An 18603-nucleotide genomic window follows, 5' to 3' on the forward strand; every position below is an offset into this window, starting at 1 on the left:
GTTGTTGAGGGGAGTAAGTGGTACAGTCACCGGGGACAATACATACGTGGACATACATAGATTAAGGACAATGAACACAAGACATTTTTAAGCGTAGGTAGGTGCTACAGCCAGCTATGCTCGGGATGTGGCCATTATGGGTGAAGTGGTAGAGTTGAGGCAGGGGAAATGAGGGACAGAGCCATGTTCGAAGCGAGGGAATATTTTTTGTTAGCCGGCATATGAGAGGTAGGTTAAGATGGTAACGCAGAGGCGAGGAGGTAGGCGTTTAGTTTATTGTTGATCAGCTCTGTGTGGACTGTTTCTCAGGTGTCTGGTGAAAGAGAATTCTATGCAAATGGAGCAAGAAGAGAGAAGAGCAGAAAGCGAGAAGAAACACAGGGAGGGCGAGGAGCCACAAGGGGAGTTGAAGAGGCAGAGCAGAGATTACGAGTTGGATAGAGGAAGATAGATACAGTGGTGCCTTATGATGGATAGGTTAGTGAACCAGGAGAAGACATTTTTACCCGGCCCTGTTTTGCATCTTCAGCCATCCACCCTGGTGATAGTACGAGGAGGTAGGTGTGAAGTGAGGGAGTTCAAAGAGAGTCCTGGTAGCTAAGTTAATGATATTGTCAAGAGGACAGAGAGCATAGTTAGGGAGACCAAACAGAATGCTGGCTGTGTAGTCCAGTTTAGAGAAGGAAAGAGTGGTTAAGAGATGCTTACCATTGTTGAAAGGAAGGAGGTGCCTCATTTTCCTAATATTTAAAAGGTTGAGGCAAGCTGCTGTTCCAGTTTTGAAGATTAAAGTAGAGAAGGTGTGAGAAGGATCATAGATGACGCTGAGGTTTTCTAGCTGAAGAAGAGTAGGGGAAGAGTGTCAGGCTGGAACCGAATAGGCAGAGGAAGAGATGAGAGAGAGCTTTGGGCAGGGAAGAAGAGCACCATTGTTTTGGTAGAGTTTAACATCAGAGAGTGCAAAGTCATCCACTATTTAATGGCAGAAAGACAGTTGGAAATTTTGATAGAGAGATCAGAGGAGAGTTTGGGAAAAGAGAAGATTTGGGTTTCACCCACGAAGAGTTGGTACAAGAACCCAAAGGATGAGATTAGTGCCACAAGAGCGCAGGTGCAGAGTGTAAAAAGCATTGGATCCAAGACAGATCCTTGTGGAACACCCACAGTTAGAGGAGTGAGTTGAGAGGTGTTGTTGCTCCAGGAGACAAAGAATTGGTGAGGTGCAAGGTAGGATTCAATCAGGCAAGGGCTTGACGAAAATCACAAGAAGAAAGAGAGTATTAAGGAGATCAGAGGGATCGACTGTGTCAAAGGCAGCAGACAGGTCAAGGAGAATTAGGATAGAGGATAGGTTGGAGTGCTCAGCAGAGGTGATGAAGTTGGACACATTCACAAGAGCAGTTTCCTTGGTGTTCCAGGAGTGGAAACCTGCAGGAAACACAGAGGATGACATTCCCGCAACCGCCAGTGGGTCCACCATGAAAGGAAGCCATGGCAGGCTGAAGGTGTAAGCGCTATGCCACATACTGAGTGACATCCTACGCAGAAGGCCCTCACGTCGCTTGGGTTTGTTAACTTGAACTATGGACCATTATTGCACAATCCAAGCAACAGAACATGGCTTAAAATAAACCCTTTGCCCCCTCTCTCACTCCCAGTGCCCTCTTCCATGGACATTTCTAAACAATACATCACAGAGGGGTAAGAATGAACTCTGTACCGCAAACCCTGCACTGAAATCTACCCCAACATTATAAAATCATTGCAATATAAGCCCAAGATGGTTTTATTATCATCAAATTAAAGTACTTAAAATTGACCTGTAGACACAGCAAAGTAGGCAACATTGCTGAAAAGAATGAACTTTCATTTTCTCATGCATAGTTTCATTTGCTACACCAACCCTCCTAGATTTTGCAGCCGCCAAGTGTTTATTGTTGCTGCGTTATCTTTCTTTTCTATCATTTTTCTCCCAAATGAAAGCATAACCAGATCCAATAGCATCATTTTTTATTTAAGCAATAAGCCCCGAAACGCGGGGGCATTACGGAGTCAGGTAATGCCACGGGGCCCATAGCTATAGGCCCGAGTGAAGCGAGGGATTCCCGGTCGGGTAAAGCCCCGGCGAGGGCTAATCAGCTTGTAGGAAGTCTGAAAGGTTAATGTCTAAGAAATTGATAAGATGGTTGAACACAACACTTTCCAGCACTTTCGAGTAGTGTGGAAGGAGAAACATAGGGTGAAAGTTAGATGGTAGGTTTGGGTCAGTCCCTTGTTTTTTTAGGAGAGTGATGAATGTGGCTGTTTTGAAAATAGAGAGAAAGCAAGACAAGCTGAAGGACAGGTTGAAGAGTTCAGCGAGGTGAGAGGCCACTAAAGTGGAAATAGGCTTGACTAGTTGAGGAGCAACAGGGTCTGATGGGGCAAAAGAGGGGTTGGCCTTCATCAATACAGATAGCACTTGGTCAGTATTAGTGTGACTAAAGTGGGAGAAGGAAGCAGAGGATGATGGCAGAGTAGGAGGGGTGTAAAATGTAAGAGGAGGGATTAGGATGAAGTTCACGACAGAGTCTCTAATTATGGAAAGGTTTGCAACAAAGTATTCAGCTAGGTCATTAGCTGTGGGAGTGGAGTTGATAGTTATAGATTTAAGAGTAATGAGGAGTGAGTTTAGGGTACCCTGTAGCCGGTGAGGTTGGTTGGAGTGAGAGTCAATGAGGGTTAGCTAGAATTCCCTTTTCGCTCTATCAAGAGTGGAGATGATAGAGTTCAGGGCAGAGAGGTAAAGTTGCAGGTCCTCATGCGAGTGGGTACGCCTCCAATTGCGCAGCAGCCGACGCATGTCTGTGCAGAGCTCGCGTATGAATGGAGTGACCTATGGTTGGGGATGCTGAAACTTAGGGGTGAAAGTAAGCAGTGGGAAGTGAGAGGAGAATGAGTCATATAGTAGTGATTGTAAGCAGAAGGCAGTGTTTCTAAAAGAGGCATCGGGTGGGAAGAAGGAAAGTGAGAACTGTAGATCGGAGAGAAAGGGGGAATGGCAGAGGTTTTACATTTCCTTTTAATTGTAGGTGAAGCAAGTGGTGAGGAAAGGTTAGAGGGTGGAAAGGAGATGGTGTTGGAAACAATGGAGCGACCAGATACGGATGGTTTGAAAGTAGTATTAGTGGCTTAGGGTGAGGAGAAGATGAATAAGGTGTCTAAAGAGTTACCCCGGGTGTGGGAAGGTGGGTAATGGAGAGAGTGGAGAGTGTGGTCACTAAGAAAAGACTGAAGTTCATATTTCTGAGAAGTGGTTGGAGAGGGAAGGTTAAAGTCACCTAAGAGAATGAGGTGATGCTTAGTGGAAAGAGAATCAAGGAGTTGCCCAAAATCATCAAAGAATTGTCCAGGGGGACAAGAAGGGAGAAAGATGGAGATGATGTGAACCGAGTGAGGACGAGCAATAGTAGGGATGGTGAATTCAAAGGCGGTACAAGAGGACATGGCATAGGGGATTTGTGAGGCATGGAATGCACTCTGAACATTCTGAATGGCTAAGAGGAGGTCAATAATGATCTCCATGTGCTAATAGAATTGGATTATCAGATATGGAAAAACAACGCTCTTGAGTCTTTTTCTGTATGTCATATCTTCTTTAGTGCTTCTAATTTTGTATTCTTAAATACATACACTTTTCAAGATTATAACGTGAGGCCAATACTGTGACTTGCCAGAATGTGGATTGCCAGTAAACTGTTGAACACATTGCTTTCATGTAAACCAAGCACATACAGCTAGACTAGTATGCATTGTAAGTTATACAACTGAGGTTCTTACTTTTTGCAGGGCCACAAGGGCAGGAATCCTGACGGGTTTTCAGGATATCCTGCATTAATATTCATGGGGAAAATGTGCAAACACTTAGAATCATTGTATGCACATTTATCTCATGAATATTAATGAGGGGTATCCTGAAAATCCAGCATGGATCTGACCCTTGAGGCCTGGAGTTGTACAACTGTACTTTAGAGTATGCCGAGATGTAGAGGCTTAAACATGCTAATTGGCCTACCTGGTAAGCTGTTACTGGACAGACACATGGTCTATCCGTAGTCTAACTGCTGCAGCCTATATCAAAAGACATGCTAAATGCACTGCTCAAAAGAACAAAGACACGAGACAAATGACGTGCCGGCTGTGTAGGCCAACTGGGGGCATGCCCTAAAATCACAGAGGCTGACCTTGGTGATTTACTCTTTAAACAAGCGCTGTTTACAGGCACAGGGGTGGGCACCATACAGTCATTCATTGCCTCCACGGGGGTTTGGAGGCCGGCTGGCCCCCCGGAAATCAATTTATTATTGATGGAGCTCAAGCCCCATATAGCATGGCGATAGCATGGCGACTATGTGCGGGTGCTTTACTGTTATTCTTAAATCATCTGTTCTCGTAAGAACAGTATTCTCTGGATCAATAGACCCCTGGTAATAAATTGGATTTTCAACATCAAAACATGGCAGCATTAGCACACCTTCAATGTGCTGCGATTGTAATCAAAGCTCTTTGTTTGCGTCATGACTTAATATGTTAAAAAATAAGATTGTCCAATGCTGCCATCTAGCGTCAATGTATTGCACTGCAGGGTACTTAGAGTCTGAAATTATTTGTATTCTTGTTATTATTATTTTGGTTTATTATTATTATTATTATTATTATTATCATTATTATTATTATTACTATTATTATGGTATTTATTGAGCCTGGATTTTGCTTCAGGAAGCAATGGAGCGCTTTACAGATCACATGGTGAAGGACACAGTGAGAGAAGCTAGGATACAAGGGAGTGGGAGCTAATGACAGGAGAAGGTGAGGGAATTTGGTAGCATGGATCTACAAGCAACCAGGGCAGGAAACAGGGTTGGGGTGGGGAGGGGCAGATCACCCAGGCTCAGGTTAGGTGGGGAGTAGACGTTGTATGGACATAGCTGTTAGGGAAGAGCTATTCCTTGAAGAGGAGGGTCTCATCAGACTTATTGAACATACTTTTCTGGGATTCAGTTGTTGATGAATCAGGCCAAAAGTTGATTTGTTTAGCTGGAATGGGAAAACATTTAGGGCCCGATTCATGGAATTTTTTGCACGGTTCAAAGTTGATTCATGGAACTGTGCTAAGAGTATTTTTGCCGTGGAAAGTCAGTGCAAAGTAATTTTGTACTGCAAAAATGACCACTTGCACTAACTTTGCACTGCAAAAATACACTTTGCACAATTCCATGAATCAGGGGTTGTGTCGGCAGTGCAAAATCACTTTGAACCATACATAAATTCCATGAATCCGGCCCTTAGTGAATACGAGATTGCGCAAAAACCAGAGCCAAAGTCTACTTAACAGAGACCAGGCCATATTGCAGAGAAGTGGCACAGCGAGATTTGTTTCAAGTAGCCGATTCACAAAGCTACTTTCATTGGAAATGAAGGGACAAGCTAAGGCACGTTCAGAAAAGCAATACATTGCGCGCATTCAAGGTGCTCCCTCCCCACCACCGGGTCAATTGCACAGGCACAGGGGCTGCTGGAGTTCGTTTTCACGAAATGCAAAATATTCATCCTGATTCGCTGCCTGGAAAAGCAATACATCCTCTTCCACCAGTTAACATCAGGTGCGGATGGCCCCATAATGCATCGCGCATAAAAGGACATTCATGGCACTTCCGTGCATTTATTTTGAAGCGGGCCAGTGCCAAGAGAGCAGTGGCTGTCCCACTTGAATACCTGTCACCCAGTGACAGAGACGAGGTTTGGTGTTTTCAAACAGTGCGCCATAACAGGCTCTGCAAGGGCCCATCACAGCAAAATGTGGTGCTAGTTTGCTCATAATACAGGTGCGCCTGCCACCAATGTATCCTAGCGGGCGGGCCACGGTGGTGCACAACCGCTGAGAAATCCACCTGTGTGAACAGGTGGTCGCGTGCATGTCTCTGAAACACACAACTCAAAAAGCACACCCTCATCACATGTGTAAGTTGCATGATTCTTTGGAAATCAGCACTAAAACTTTGGTATACAGGATGGTCTTTAACTGCGCTGCGCATGCAACCAACACGGCGAGAAGAGCTGGCAGGGCTGGATCACAGCCAGAAAGAGGAAACAATACAGGGGGGGAAGAGGCCGAGCAAGCACACGAGCACCTCTGGGCAGCAGGACTGATTGCAGAGGCAGTGTAATCATCAGGACACCATTTTGCACACATCCATAATCACTTCATCAATGCTCCAACCACTGGCCTCCTTCTGTTGAAACAAGTCAAAGCCGTTCCTCACATGGCTGATCTCATTCTCTCCAATGGAGTCCAACTCATTCCTCACATAACTGACCTCACACTCAATAATGGGAGTATCACTCATTCCTCTCATCACTGGTTTCCCACTCTCCACACAGCACTGCCTCATAAGGTTCTATCGAGCCCCGCTCCTTCCTCAAATCACTGCTCTCATATTGTTCAATGGAGACCCACTCTTTCACTTTATCACTGATCTCTCTCGCTATAATGGAGCCACCCTCAGTCTTCACATCACTGGTCTCAGCCTCTTCAATTGGGTTAGAGTTTCACACCATTGCCCTCACACTCTAACACCCCCTAATGGGAGTCCCACTCATTCCTCGCATCACAGCAGGATCGGACTGGGATAAGAAATAGGCCCTGTCACCCAAAAAAAAGTGGCCCACCCCTCGCCTCAAAAAAGTGCCCCAACCCTCGCCTCACGACACTTGACCTCTGATGACATCACCGGAAGTGATGTCATTTGACCCCACATCAAAGTGACATCTCGGGAAGCGATGAAACACGACCTTTTACCCCTTGACAAAACAGGAAGTGGCATCAAATAGCATTTGTCCTAAGTACACTAAATTACTGTGAATCCAAGCAGACGTCCAGGGCCAAATGATAATATGTTATTGTATAGCACTGACGCTTAAGCTGTTGTTTATAGAACAAATATGCATACAATATCACCCAACCTGCGTTGGTACTCATTTATCGACCTAAGAAGAATGAAAGGCTTTTTGAAAAATAGAAATAAAAAAATATATTTTATTTAATTTCTTTTCTTCTTCAAAACCGGCCCAGGTATGGCCAGAAACCGGCCCCCACCCCCCAGGGACGATTTCGGCCCGGCCACGGGCCGAAAGACCGAGGGGCCAATCCGACCCTGCATCACAGGCCTCACACTCTATAATGCAGCCATACTTTTTGACACATTTTGGATTTTTCGCAACTTCGCTATACCCATAGACACGAATCAAACACACACATGCATACACCCACACGTGTGAATGTGCTTCCATAAACACACAGATGCACACACTCCCAGCGCACAGGCACACACGCACACAGACATGTACACACACACACAGACACACATGCGTGGGCACACATACCCATGTGCTTACACATACACACACGTACATGCACAAACATGCACACACACAAACAAGCACACACTGAGCAAACAGAGGTCTCCCCCCCACTCACTTGTGTCAATCTCCGAAATGTTTTCTCTGCTTCCGTTCGCCAGTTTGAACCCTGGGCCATTTCCGTACAGGAGGCTGGTGAAGGGCTTGTGGTCGATGTTGCTGAGATCTGGAGCGAGCCCTGCAAGGGGGCGAGACCAAGGGCAAGAAAGACAGCTGTGACATCAACACTTACAGCAGGACGGCTGGCCCTTTGCGTGATCTCCCCAACAGGCGCCTGTCGTACTCTGACCCAACCCTGCCAGCCTTTTTCAGGCATGTCTGTCTCTAGCAAGCCCCAGCTTTCCCAACCGACTCTGCTGCCTCCAAATGAATTTACTGGAATAATGCACGTGAGCCAGTCTTGGCTTTTCGCTTTTCATTGTCGCCATTTTAAGTATTAGAATGTGAGTCCCAGCATGCAAAGTGGTTGTATACGAATTGTACGAATGACAATTGACCTTCTGCACAATTGACCGAATTTAAACGGTCAATTAGGATATATATGCGGAGGGAAACCCCCCGCACACCCCCACCCAATCCAACCCCCACCCCAACCCCCCACCCAATCCCCTTAGATTATTATTACACCAACCTAACCCATAATATATATAAAAATGACCATATGGTCAATTGTGCAGAAGGTCAATTCGGACCCGTATTATTCGAACAATTGTGTAATTCGAACAATTGTAAACGAACAATTCGAGTAATACCTGCAAAGTGACTACACAGGACTGGCTCAATGTATCATGCATGATATGGAACCCCTTTCCAATTATGGGGGGCAGTCACTAGCATTTGGTGCCGCTGCTCGTCAACAGTAGCCAGGAACCGCATCCAGATAGTCACAAAAGGCTCCTGCTAGCTTGGTTGTCTTGACAGAAGGTATTATATCAACAATGTCACTTCTATCTCTTTAATTATAGCAGAAAGTGGCATGGATAGATCCTGTGAAGGGTCAATTGTAGCTAACCCCTTTGCAATTAACGAGATTATGTCACACCTGGAAGACTGAATGTAGGCAGATCAGATTAAGCCCTCTTCGAAAACAATTTCAGAGCCCAACCCGGTGGACTCCGTCACATGGCGTGATGGCTACCATCCAGTTCTCAGTCTCTACCAATGGACTACGTGAACATTTTTACCACCTGAGGAAGAGTGCCATTTGTGGCCTTCTCTCTGGCTCAGGCATGACTTTCATAGCCAATCGTTACTAGGTACCCACTGGTGCCCTACCCTTGCCCTTTCTACTTCACTTAAAGCAGGGTGACAAGTGGCACGCATTTCACCCTCACTTGCGTGGTCTCCTGAGAGTCTCATCTGCTGTGATGGACTCTATCGCAGTCGCAGCTGGACCAGCTGATCAGATTTTCGTCTATCACCCGACGCACTCTGATATTTTCGTAGTTTGCATGATGTAAGCCTGCCTCTTCAGGAGCCCCCGCCAAAACTTTGAGAACTCCTCAGCTATGTAGTTGACTCTGCCCACCCCATTGTAATTGGTTATTTATGACGCACTTAATACCCAAGAGGTTTCTAAGCGCAGACCCCGGATTTGAACCTGTGTTGCTCTTTATCGTCTTGCTTCCAAGACGAGCGCGTTGTCACTAAGCTATACTACCCGTGCTGGTTGTGAACCCTCCCCATTTTCCTCTGTGTCAGGTCAGAGGATTTTCATGTTTCCCCTTTTTCCCTTTCCAAGCATCAGAGAGTCAGGATAGAAAGTTTGAAAACATAGAGGCTAGCTTACAAAGAAGTTGCTGTTAGTATCTCTCGCTTACTCTTGATTTACTTCTAGAAAGAGGATATGAAAATCACAAAGGAGTTACCAGTAGTGACTCTCGCTTACCACTCATTTCCTACTGGAAAGACAATAGCACTTCAAGAGTGATTGAGAGGAGCAAAGCAACACGATAGGTGGCCTGCATGCCAAGAGTTATTATTTGGGCAGTGAATTAGTCGAATTGCATTGTGAACCCCTTGAGGCGCGGGCAGCATGCCAGTGTTGCAATGTTAAATTCTGAGGAGTCAGGAGGGATCCCCAAACAGCAGGGCTCATGTTCTACCGGGTGGCTGTTGAATAATAGTGCTTAGCAGTATTTAGTCATCCAATTGTGCAATTTTTAATATATTTAAGTTGCATATGATTATACGAGGGAATACGTGTTTCATCTCTTCAGACAGAGCATCAAAGCTCGTCTCAATTGGCTGAAGACGGTTTTCTACAATGTATAATTGAAGAGACGCCGGACGATCTGGCTTTGAACCTTATAATAGCTTCAATGCTTTGAGAAAATGTGCAATGACTCGTGCCAGTGTGCAATGTCTCGTGCAAGTGTGCAAAGTCTCATGGAAGTCTGCAATGCATCCTGCCAGTTGTAAATGTCTCATGCCAGTCTGCAAAGTCTCATGCAATTGTGCAATGTCTGATGCTAGTGTGCAGTGTCTCAAGCAAGTGTGCAGTGTCTCATGACAGTCTGCAGTGTTTCAAGAAAGTGTGCAATGTATTGTGCAATTGCACAATGCCTCATGCCAGCCTGCAGTTTATATTTGAAGAGACACTGGGCGATCTGTGTATGAATATTATAAGAGCTTTAATGCTGTGGGAAGACATCCAATGTCTCGTGCAAGTGTGCAATGTCTCGTGCAAGTGTGCAATGTCTCATGCCAGTCTGCAATGTCTCATACAAGTGCACAATGTCTCATGCCAGTCTGCAGTGTATAATTGATGAGACGCCAGAGGATATTGCTATGAACCTTACAATAGCTTCAGTGCTGTGAGAAAATGTGCACTCTCTCGTGCCAGTGTGTAATGTCTCATGCCAGTGTTCAATGTGTCGTGCAAGTGTACAATGTCTCATGCCAGTCTGCAATGTCTCATGCTAGTGTGCAATGTCTCAAGCAAGTGTGCAGTGTCTCATGACAGTCTGCAATGCTTCAAGCAAGTGTGCAATGTCTTGTGCAAGTGTCTCATGCCAGTCTACAATGTATATTTGAAGAGACGCTGGGCGATCTGGATATGAACGTTATAATAGCTTCAATGCATGAGAAAATGTGCAATGTCTTGTGCAAGTGTGCAATGTTTGATGCTAGTGTGCAATGTCTCAAGCAAGTGTGCAGTGTCTCATGACAGTCTGCAATGCTTCAAGCAAGTGTGCAATGTCTTGTGCAAGTGTCTCATGCCAGTCTACAATGTATATTTGAAGAGACGCTGGGCGATCTGGATATGAACGTTATAATAGCTTCAATGCTTGAGAAAATGTGCAATGTCTTGTGCAAGTGTGCAATGTCTCATGTCAGTGTGCAATGTCTTACACAAGTGCACAATGTCTCATGCCAGTATGCAATGTATATTTGAAGAGACACCAGCCAATATGGATATGAACCTTATAATAGCTTTAATGATGTGAGAAAATCTGCAATTTCTCTCGTGGCAGTGTGCAATGTTTCATGCCAGTGTGCAATGTCTCATGCAAGTGTGCAACGTCTCATGGAAGTCTGCAATGTCTCCTGCCAGTGTAAAATGTTGCGTGCCAGTCTGCAAAGTCTCATGCAACTGTGCAATGTTTGATGCTAGTGTGTAATGTCTCAAGCAAGTTTGCAGTGTCTCATGACAGTGTGCAATGTCTCAAGCAAGTGTGCAATGCCTCGTGCAAGTGTACAATGTCTCATGTCAGTCTGCAATGTATATTTGAAGAGACACCCGGCGATCTGGATATGAACTTTATAATAGCTTCAATGCTGTGTGAAAATGTACAATGTCTCCTGAAAGTGTGCAATGTCTCATGCTAGTGTTGAATGTCTCAAGCAAGTGTCCAGTGTCTCGTGCCAGTCTGTAATGTCTCATGCAAGTGTGCAATGTCTCATGTTAGTGTGCAATGTGTCAATCAAGTGTACAGTGTCTCATGCCTGTCTGCAATGTCTCATGCCAGTGTGCAATGTCTCATGCAAGTGTGCAATGTCTCATGTTAGTGTGTAATGTGTCAAGCAAGTGTACAGTGTCTCATGCCTGTCTGCAATGTCTCATGCCAGTGTGCAATGTCTCATGCAAGTGTGCAATGTCTCATGTTAGTGTGTAATGTGTCAAGCAAGTGTACAGTGTTTCATGCCTGTCTGCAATGTCTCATGTTAGTGTGCAATGTCTCATGCCAGTCTGCAGTGTATATTTGAAGAGATATCAGGCAATCTGGATGTGAACATTATCATAGCTTTAATGTTGTGAGAAAATGTGCAATGTCTCAAGCAAGCGTACAATGTCCCATGCCAGTGTGCAATGTCTAATGCACGTTTGCAATGTCTAATGCACATTTGCAATGTCTGATGCTAGGGTGCAATGTCAGGTGGCAGTCTGCAATGTCTTGTGCCAGTCTGCAATGTCTCATGCAAGTGTGCAATGTCTCATGCAAGTGTGCAGTGTGCAATATTTCATGCCAGTGTGCAATATCTAATGCACGTTTGCAATGTCTGATGCTAGTGTGCAATGTCAGGTGGCAGTCTGCAATGTCTTGTGCCAGTCTGCAATGTCTTGTGCCAGTCTCCAATGTCTCATGCAAGTGTGCAGTCTCGTGCACAATTGGATAAGTACCAGCTAAGCAATGCTATTTAGCAGCCATTCAGAAGCACAATTCTCGGTAAAAAAAGTAAGTCAGAATTAATATCAATAAACTGTCAGGCAAATCCTTCTGAGTCTTATTCCAAAGCTCAGACGTTCGCTGCTCTGGACCAGTTGCTGTTTGTGTGGTTCCACATGTTACACCAGGGAGATCAATTGTACGCAAGGCATCTTTCAGGAGATCCTCGTTCGATATGGGATTCTGCCTATGACCTACCCCTTGGTAATTTGATTCACTTCACCAATGGAACACAAATGGTACTTACCAAAAATGGAAGTCCCGCGTTCAGTGTAGCCTCCGAAGTTAAACACGTGAGAATGGTCGGCCGTGACCACGGTGAGGGTGTCGTGTTCTGTGGTCAGAATGCTGGCTCGGCCCACAGCATTGTCCATTTCCACCGTCTCATATAGTGCCAGGTGGGCCTTTCCTTCATGGTGGGCGAGGTCGATCTTTCCTCCTGGAGAACAGAGAGTATGGGTCAAAAACGTAATCTCTGAAGCAGGGGTCTGCAACCTTTGGCTCTCCAGATGTTTTGGACTCCAACTCCCATTGGCCCTACTCAGTACAGTCAATGGTGAGGGAACATGGGAGTCAGAGTCCAAAACATCTGTAGAGCCAAAGGTTGAAGACCCCTGCGAAGGTTCGAGCCACAGACCAGAGGCTTATTCGCTAGCCTCAGAGCCGCAAAAAAACTAACACAACACAAACGGTGCATATGTATTAACGTGATTAACTTTAAAATGTAGGATCCCCACATTTTGCCTGTCTTTGGGATGAGCCAGTATCTCTCCTAGGAGATAAAAGATACACCGCCTCCTAGAATGCCTGTTAAAAATATTCTTTTTTAGGATGTTTTTATTTGAGTTTTCAAAACCAGACAAGCACTTGTCATACAATGAGTATACCTTTTAAAATCCCAACCTGTTAACATCCCTTTAATCAGTAGAAACATTTACTGTAAAAAAATATTCTTGAGCTGTAAGACACTCTATTCCAACTGTTTTTAGATGGGCACTTTAATTATTCCCTCCTATATTCATATAAGGGTGCTGAGGATGGGGCATGTCTGATGTGCCACCTACCTGTAGACCAACCTCCCTTTAGGATTGGCTGACAAGATGAGCCCGCCTTTACGACTGCACATGACTCCTGTGCTGGCCGGTGATTGGCCATGCCCGCTCCAATGACCTGAAATTCTCTTATGTTGTATGGCCTGGGTTTTGCGGTGGGCAAGGAGAATGGACGGAAAGGAATCAGAGGCACTTTTATCAAACTAGTTTTTTATTGTAAACTAAACATTTTCCATAGGCATCCTCCACTCTACGGCTACCTTCCTTTTGTCTTTCATCTTTCCATCTCTTACTTCTTCTGATTAGGCTCAGAGACGTGAAAGGGGGCGCACCTACATGATATGATATGATAGTTTATTTATGCTTACGGGCCATGAGCAGTAAGGATGTGAAATTAACTATCATACTCAGCCTGACGACATTTCAGATAGTGCTAAGACATAGCTAAGGAAGGGAGGGGGAGAGTGGGAAGGAAATGGAAATAGACAGGCGACAACTGTACTAGGCCTGATGACATTTCTGGTAGAGCTGGAGAAAAACAAAAATTGAGTGTGAGGGGTGCAGAAAGGGAGGGGAGGAACAAAACAAGCGACTATCGTACTAGGCCTGACGACATTTCAGATAGTGCTGGAGGAGGGTGCGGGCGGGGACTTGGTTTTCATTCAGGATTCACAGGACCAGGCCCGGACCTCTGGCCATGCCATCTGCTAGCATTATCTGTGGTAGTGAAAGTGTCCCAGCCTATCTCTAGCTCACCGGCACAGGCAATTTGTACATTTTGGGGCTAGAGGGATCCATAGCCGAGGACTCTACGGGAAGCTCCCACATGGAACTCAATAACCGTCCTGACTGTGACTGGGTGACGAGACCTGGCAGAGAGATAGCTCACTGTGTGACCAGAGGACTTGCTTTCCATTCCATGCTTGTAAGACCTTCACACATTACTCTACAGCACAAACTTTAGTGACTGCAGGACAACCTCTATTCTCCATTGTGTATACCTTGATGGGATGGGCCAGATCCGACACAATGGACTCTTCTGAAAAGATTTGCCTTTTTTGCGCTCATGTTGGGCACACTTGGGAAGGACAACGCTCAGAAAAAATAGCAGTTAGTGAGCATGTGCCCAATCTTTCACTAAATTGGGCTGCAAGGACCAGACTATTGCCAAGATTGGTGGCTCATATTTCCACTCTAGCCAAATGCTCTGGTTGCAATGATCTTTTCCATGGATCTGGTACATGTCATCAGATCCCAACTCATCCTGGTCATTTCCCCTCATTTTTTGGCAGCTTTATTATCAGGGGGTGTGCAACAATGTCATATTGTCATCAACACACCTGAGCCAGCAGGTAAGTTATATGGGTTTATTAGTATGTACATACCAGGAAACACCGGCACATGCTTGCCAGCCAGCTCTCTATCTCCAACTGCCCCTCATGGAACACATATTCAGATGACAACACTCTAAGCACAGTGACATCACCTCATTCCACTGACATCACCACTCCAGGGAAGGAAATGGAATAGAGGGAAGACACAGGAGGGAAGGCACTCATTATAACACTTCTCCCTCCCTTCATTTACTAATAAGAAAGCACCAAACATTGGTAGATTCTTAGTCATTCCTACACACAAAGTACCATCCTACACAATACCGATACAAATACGCATGGCCACCACGTACCTGCCCCAGCAACAACCAAGCTCATATGAACACGAGACCCAACCCCAGGAAATGGTCCACATGAAGCCCATTCACACACCAAGGCAAACAACAGAGCATAAACACTCTACACTACCATAAAGGTACAAAAGCGCACTGACACCACTGGGTCCTTTTCCATCGAAGAAACCTCTGCCCCAAAAGAGACTGTCCTCCCCTTGACATCGGGCAGCTATAGACCAAAGACCTCTCCTCCAAATCCTCGAACTCACTGTGCGAACACCCCAAAGAAGATCTCCTCACATCTTCAGGCTCGGCTAACAGGAACGATGCCTCTGGAGACCTCTGCGAAGCGCGCTCAAAACGACAGGCCACAGCGCACCTCGCATTTCGCAAATGCCCATTTCCCAGGGACCTTTCTTTCTCCCCGGTGACGGTCCGTAATTCCAAAGAGAGACAAAGTTCATTCATGCTACAATCGCCGGACCGACGCAGCCATCTTCCGGCAACAAAGGGAATGACGAGAGCATGTTCCTCGCGCCCCACGCACATAGCGCATTCCAAAGTTGTTCTGCGTTCCAGGGCGAGCGGCTGGGACACCCCTTGATGACACACCAACGTCATCACTCTGTGATCAGGACCACACCAATCACATCTCCACCGTCCTCCAACTGGACAATCCGCTCTGCTGATAGGACACCCATTTATGTCCTTGATATGAGCGCTCCTCCAGCAATGCTGCAGACGCATGAAAAACCTGAGCCCCAGTATAATCATAACTCAAACTAGGCACAATTCCACGCACAACCTCGGGACATACGGCCGCCCGCCACAACACTGGACATCAGGCTCCAGGCAAGCCACAAAGCGACATTTTTCTGGATGGGGATTGCTGCCGCCGCGCTCGACCCCCTCCTGCACTGAGGAGCGCAGGGGGCACGGCACAATGAGAACCAACCAGTCTCCTCACCAGATGACTGATTCTCCTGCACAGACGACTGGGCCAGTCGGCCCCCAGTCTGCAGACAGCTTCCCTGCCACTCGACACTCCGGCTCTGGACCCAGGGGTTCAATCCCCCGCTGCAGACCACCAGAGCTCTCCAGACAGCTTCCCCTAACCCTACGCCTCCAGGGCCTAGACTCCCACTGTAAAGGAGCCTTCTTCCTCCAGCACCACCCAGCCTGCTGAGCTGCAACTCTGATCCGGACCTCCAAAGCTGCAAAGCTGGCTGTTACTCAGGACGTGGACACTTGGAGGGCTGTGTCCTGTTTAACTGCTGTCCCCTCCACGACAGGATCCCATCCTCGTCACCAGTGTAACAATGTCATATTGTCATCAACACACCTGAGCCAGCAGGTAAGTTAATTGGGTTTATTAGTATGTACACAGCAGGAAACACCGGCACATCCTTGCCAGCCATCTCTCTATCTCCAACTGCCCCCCATGGAACACATATTCAGATGACAACACTCTAAGCACAGTGACATCACGTCATTCCACTGACATCACCAATCCAGGGAAAGAAATGGAATAGAGGGAAGACACAGGAGGGAAGACACTAATTATAACAGGGTGCGGAGGGCAAGTCCCCCATAGTCACCTTCTACGCCCACCACCCATTCCCCAACTACTATAATATGTAATTTGAAACATACTCAAACCCTGCAACCCACATAAAAATTAATGCCACAAAAAATGCAGGGAAATGGCTGCTTCACTAAATGCGATGAAACTGCTGCAGTGAGTTGTCCCGGTATACTTTTCCATTTGGGAAAGCCTGGCAGAGTTACTTCACTGTTTTCTTCCCATCTCCAAAGGCTAACCAGGTCCAGTCTCCTTCACTTACTCTGGAAAGGACTGCACCTGTCCCTATCACTTTCAGGAAAGGAAATCTTTGTTATGGTCCCCCAGAGAGAAACGCCACCTCTGCCACTTACCTTTGGACTTTAGAAACTGACGTTCCATTGGAAAGACACACATATCCCTCACTAGAGATTAACCTGTGGGACAAGGTGTCAGAGTTAAGGATGTCCTTGGAACTGTTAGACCAAGTGTCCGCCTTTGGAATTGTAGTGATTGCTCAGGGATCTTATGCAAGACAGCTCTCTTGACATCATAAGGTCTGTTTAGAATATCTTCAACTGACATACTCTGAGTCTGTCCTAATGCCTTCAGCCAAAACCTAGCGCCTAAAAGGGACTTTTAGAATTTCTCATCTAAGCTTCGTTGAGTGCTGAGAACACACAGACAACTGAATGGCCCTCCCTGGTGGACGTCTTCTCTCAAGCCCTCGCTGGAGCAGAAGACAGCACTGCGCACAAGCTAGACTGAGACCCATCAATCACCTTGGTTCTGTCTCAAGCTCCGAACACATGAAAGGGATTCTCAGCGGTCTGGGAAAAGATTGGGTAGGAGGGTGAGCAAAAAGAAGGGAATCGCAGTAAAAGAAACAAGATTGGTAAGTGGTAATTTGCAATTCCTGGTGCATTCCAGATCAGGATAAAGCTAAAGGAAGCGAGGAGCAGAAGAAAGAAGGAAATATGCCTAGGGATACAAAAGGCCAAGCAATACATAGAAAAGGCAAAGAGGCAACAAGTGCATGAGTAGTTAAGAGTTCATAGAATGTTCACTCTAGGAAGTGGTGGGCGCCCACACGGGGACATCCGTGCAGCACGGCTGGAATGTAGACAAGTTCTTAAACTGTACTTTGATCTTGAAGGCACGAGGGAGTCGGTAGAATGTCAAAGAACCTTGACCCAGCACTGATGGGATCTCCCATCTAAGTTGGGCCGTTTCCAGCCTGGTCAAGGGTAGAAGCAAGTTGATGACCTTCTCTGTGAAGGCTTCTTTGAAGAGTGAGGTTTTCAGTAATTTCCCAAACCTATGGTGGTTCTATTCACACCTGACAGAGGGGGGAGATTGTCCCAGTGGCTGTACTTAGTGTTCCAGATAACATTTTGAAGTGGGAGTATTTTACTCCCCACCCTTTAAATTTGGGAGTTAAATTATTTTTTAGGGATTAGAAAAGCATTTCTCATTCCCAATTAGAGTATTAAATAAGCAAGTAAAAATGTTTTAACTTTAAAACAGTAATGTTCTGTATTCATGGAGATTAAAATATACATATTTACCTCTTGAGATTAGGTATTAATAATGATAGAGTTTCGTCTTGTGGCACGACAGCTACTTCTCATCCAAACATATCCATAGAGCTGTATGGATGAAAGTGGGGGTGCAGAAGGGATGCTACAGTCCTATGTGTCTATTTCCTATATTTTTGGGGAGTATTTCACTCCCCATATTTATTTTTTGGGAGCATTTGTCTATTATTAGGGAGTAAAGGTGTCCGATATACCCCCTAAGGGTTCTTCCACTGGACCACACGTATTATAAGAAGTGGAATTGCTTTTCATCATGTTGGCAGATGTAAGGTTTCCTTGAGTGAGGAATTTCTTGAGTTTTGGGCTGTGTTTGTTAGGGCGTTTTTTCAAGGTGTGTTACATTTAATTCTGTAACTCAGAAGACTCAAGTGAAGGACATTGAAGAACATTCAATCACCTATAAGTCTCCAGGGATCTACCAGACAATGGGCCTCATTACAAATGTGGCGGCCACGGTATGAACGGTGCCGGTAAGGGCCGCCACATTACGAGTTGTGCAGTGGGTCCTGCTCTGTATGCCTGGTCAGACCAGACGTGCAGAGTGGCACCCGCTAGCAGAACAGGATGCTAACAACGGACCCATCATTAACGTGTC

The 18603-nt window shown here is 45.9% G+C and overlaps 1 protein-coding gene across 1 annotated transcript in view; it reads right to left on the reverse strand.

The window, feature by feature from the left end:
* The window catches only part of LOC138473638 (alkaline phosphatase-like), a 279429-nt gene that overhangs the window by 13027 nt on the left and 247799 nt on the right, over positions 1-18603 (reverse strand). The window contains exons 9-10 of the mRNA XM_069612170.1: positions 12376-12567; positions 7517-7636 (exon numbers count right to left, since the gene is read on the reverse strand). Coding sequence (XP_069468271.1) covers positions 7517-7636; positions 12376-12567 — 312 coding nt within the window. The remainder of the gene's footprint in view (positions 1-7516; positions 7637-12375; positions 12568-18603) is intronic.

Source organism: Ambystoma mexicanum, chromosome 8 (genome assembly GCF_040938575.1).
Source record: "Ambystoma mexicanum isolate Mex_15411 chromosome 8, UKY_AmexF1_1, whole genome shotgun sequence".
NCBI lineage: Eukaryota > Metazoa > Chordata > Amphibia > Caudata > Ambystomatidae > Ambystoma > Ambystoma mexicanum.